This window comes from Populus euphratica, unplaced genomic scaffold (assembly GCF_000495115.2).
Source record: "Populus euphratica unplaced genomic scaffold, PopEup_1.0 scaffold218.1, whole genome shotgun sequence".
Classification (NCBI taxonomy): domain Eukaryota; kingdom Viridiplantae; phylum Streptophyta; class Magnoliopsida; order Malpighiales; family Salicaceae; genus Populus; species Populus euphratica.
Window position 1 is genome coordinate 326,719 of NW_011500100.1, and position 3,267 is coordinate 329,985.

Sequence of the window (3,267 nt, forward strand, 5' to 3'; positions counted from 1 at the left end):
AGCCTCCTCCACATCCTCCGGCACATTAACAACTGCCTCCGGCTCAGTCCCGACCACAATCCTTATCCTCAGGATATCTAACAACAACGACAGGACAAAAACAATGATGAACACAATAATCACTTACACTACCCAATCTCTCATCGCTCCCCCTTATCGCCGCACCAAACCCTCTACTCCCCATAATAACCGCACTCAACCCTAACCTCTCAATTTCCAAACACAACCTTTCCTTCATATCATGATCTTTCACAATATGAATCTTATACGGAATCTGCGCTTCCTTCAAAGGCCTCGCAATATCCGCCGCTTTCGAAGCCGTGAAAGCATCGAAATCATCCTCTTGCCGGGGCTGTGGCTTCTCACTATTCTCATTTTTAGTTTTCCTATCAATTTCACTATTAAATTTGCTATTATTGTTCAAGAGATCGAGTTGCGATTGCGTGGGAGTGGAGAGTGGGAGTGGGCCCCAGTCAGCGCCGAGGAGGACGGAGGTAGGGCTGACGTGGAGGAGGATGACAGCGTCGCCAGGACGGATGTAGTGGTGGACAGACCAGCGGACAGCGTAGGCTGATTCGTCAGAGAGGTCGACGGCGACACCAATCTTGCGGCGGGTGGTGGGGGTGAGAGTAGGAGTGGAGGAGGGTGGGTGAGGGTGGCGTGGTGGGGAAGGGTGGTGGTGGATCTTAATTGTCGGGAGTAGCGGGTGGTCAGGATCTACTGGGTTTTGTTGTTGTTGTTGTTGTTGTTGTTGTTGTTGTTGATTTTCTTGAGGATTCATGGCCGCTGCTAAGGTTTTGATGTTTGCTTGTGTAGTTGTTGATTTCTTGATTGAAAATGAAAACGGGATTTGTCAACTGTCTTTGTTCCTTTGTCTGGAGAGAACGGAAATGGTGAAAGTGTTGGAAGGAGAGGGGAGAGGAGGGGCGTGGGGACAGTATCTGAGATTTAAATATTATTATTATTATATGAAGAGATAGATATAAAGTATTTTTTAATTAGTAATATATGAAAATAATATTTTTAATTTTAATTTTTTTAATATTAACACAATTAAAACAGAATAAATTTAAAAAATAAATAAATTTAAATTAAATAAAACTAAAATGTAATAAAAAGCTAGTGTGACTCAGCTACAAGCAGACACCAAAAAGAGCCAACGTAATTGTGTGGGGGTGGTTGTGCTTTTCATGGGAATAAAGGCTGTTTTCAATTGATTTTGATTTGGAGCCCAAAATGCGGTGGTAATTAGACTATTTGTATGACCATTTCAAATGCAAGATATCTCACAGATTGTTTTCTTTTTATATTTATTTCAATATTCTCACATGGATGATCGGGACTAGAAATCTCTTGATGGAAGTTGTATTCTTTTTATATAAATTTAATTTTTTTCAATAAATTATTAATTCTAATGTTCAAACTCTTGAAATTATAGAATCAGAGCAAATTTCTTTAATTATCAAGATAATCCCTTTAGATTAATTGTAGAGTGACAGTGAGATAAAAAATTATTAGCTTATATATTTCTCATCTTATATATAATATAGCCTATCTATAAAGGCGGTGTAAATTATATTTTTATAATTTAAAAAAATTGAAAATTTATAATTTTTAGATATTTTAATATGTTAATATTAAAAAATAAAAAATAAATTAATATATTTATAAATAAAAAAAACTTTTCATGCGGACTCTGTAAACACAAACCATGGTACCATGGGACTATAGAGGTACAAATTTTGACTTTCATGAGATTCAAGCGTTTAGCTATGGAATATTGGGAGGTGGTGGGAGTTGTGGGGGGTTACCGGAGTAAACTCCGATGAGAAGGATTTTGGAATAAAGGTGAATCACGTGTGTGGATTGGGTTTAGATTTATTGAAAAATAATTATTCGAGTAAAACTAAATTATGATAATATTTATAAATGTAGTTGAAACTATATTTTTAAAAATTTTAATATTTTATTTAAAATTATTTTTTTATATTTTTTGATTATTTTTATGTGTTGAGGTTAAAAATAAATTTAAAATAAAAAAAATATTATTTTGATATATTTTTTAACAAAAAAAACTTAAAAAAATCATTGCAAAATGTTTTATTATATTCAAATAAAAACTTTATTTGAAGGTCTGCTTTAAAAAGAAAGAGAATATTATTTTATTGGTCTTTTATTCAAGGAGAAATGTAAAATTTATATATAGCCATGATAATAACTTTGAAATTGATAGATATTGGAAATTCCAGAGTATTAGGAGTGCAAGTGAATCTCGGTCCCATAAGCCCAATAGTTGATCCAGGCTTAGCCCACAAAAAGTTCAGAGCTTAATTCTTAAGTCCAGAGCCAATTTCAAGGCCGAGAGACAAAGGTCACAGCTCTTGTCTTGGAAGCCCAATAGCTTCCTTAATGTTGGTGAATTTAATATATAGATTTAAGCTCGTGGAAGTGCCGGAGTGGTTATCTGGTGTGACCAGAAGCCATGTGGGTTCTGCCCGCGCAGGTTCGGAGTGTGGATATCCATAGTCATAAGATCTAATTACCTACGCAACATTTAACTCTTTTTAACAAAAAAAAATATCCTCAAAGAAAATTTTTTGGATAAATAAAAAAAATTGGGTATTTTCAATAGCCCCACCTAGCAAGAAATATGTTAATATTAAAAAATAAAAAATAAATTAATATATTTATAAATAAAAAAAACTTTTCATGCGGACTCTGTAAACACAAACCATGGTACCATGGGACTATAGAGGTACAAATTTTGACTTTCATGAGATTCAAGCGTTTAGCTATGGAATATTGGGAGGTGGTGGGAGTTGTGGGGGGTTACCGGAGTAAACTCCGATGAGAAGGATTTTGGAATAAAGGTGAATCACGTGTGTGGATTGGGTTTAGATTTATTGAAAAATAATTATTCGAGTAAAACTAAATTATGATAATATTTATAAATGTAGTTGAAACTATATTTTTAAAAATTTTAATATTTTATTTAAAATTATTTTTTTATATTTTTTGATTATTTTTATGTGTTGAGGTTAAAAATAAATTTAAAATAAAAAAAATATTATTTTGATATATTTTTTAACCAAAAAAAACTTAAAAAAATCATTGCAAAATGTTTTATTATATTCAAATAAAAACTTTATTTGAAGGTCTGCTTTAAAAAGAAAGAGAATATTATTTTATTGGTCTTTTATTCAAGGAGAAATGTAAAATTTATATATAGCCATGATAATAACTTTGAAATTGATAGAAATTGGAAAT

The 3,267-nt window shown here is 32.5% G+C and overlaps 1 protein-coding gene across 1 annotated transcript in view; it reads right to left on the reverse strand.

The window, feature by feature from the left end:
* Positions 1-941, reverse strand: part of LOC105109445 (probable serine/threonine-protein kinase tsuA) — a 959-nt gene extending 18 nt beyond the window's left edge. The window contains exon 1 of the mRNA XM_011004168.1: positions 1-941. This exon is cut by the window's left edge and continues 18 nt beyond it. Within this exon, the coding sequence (XP_011002470.1) occupies positions 44-781 (738 nt within the window). The 5' untranslated portion in view covers positions 782-941 and the 3' untranslated portion in view covers positions 1-43.
* Between the last annotated feature and the right edge of the window lie 2,326 nt (positions 942-3,267).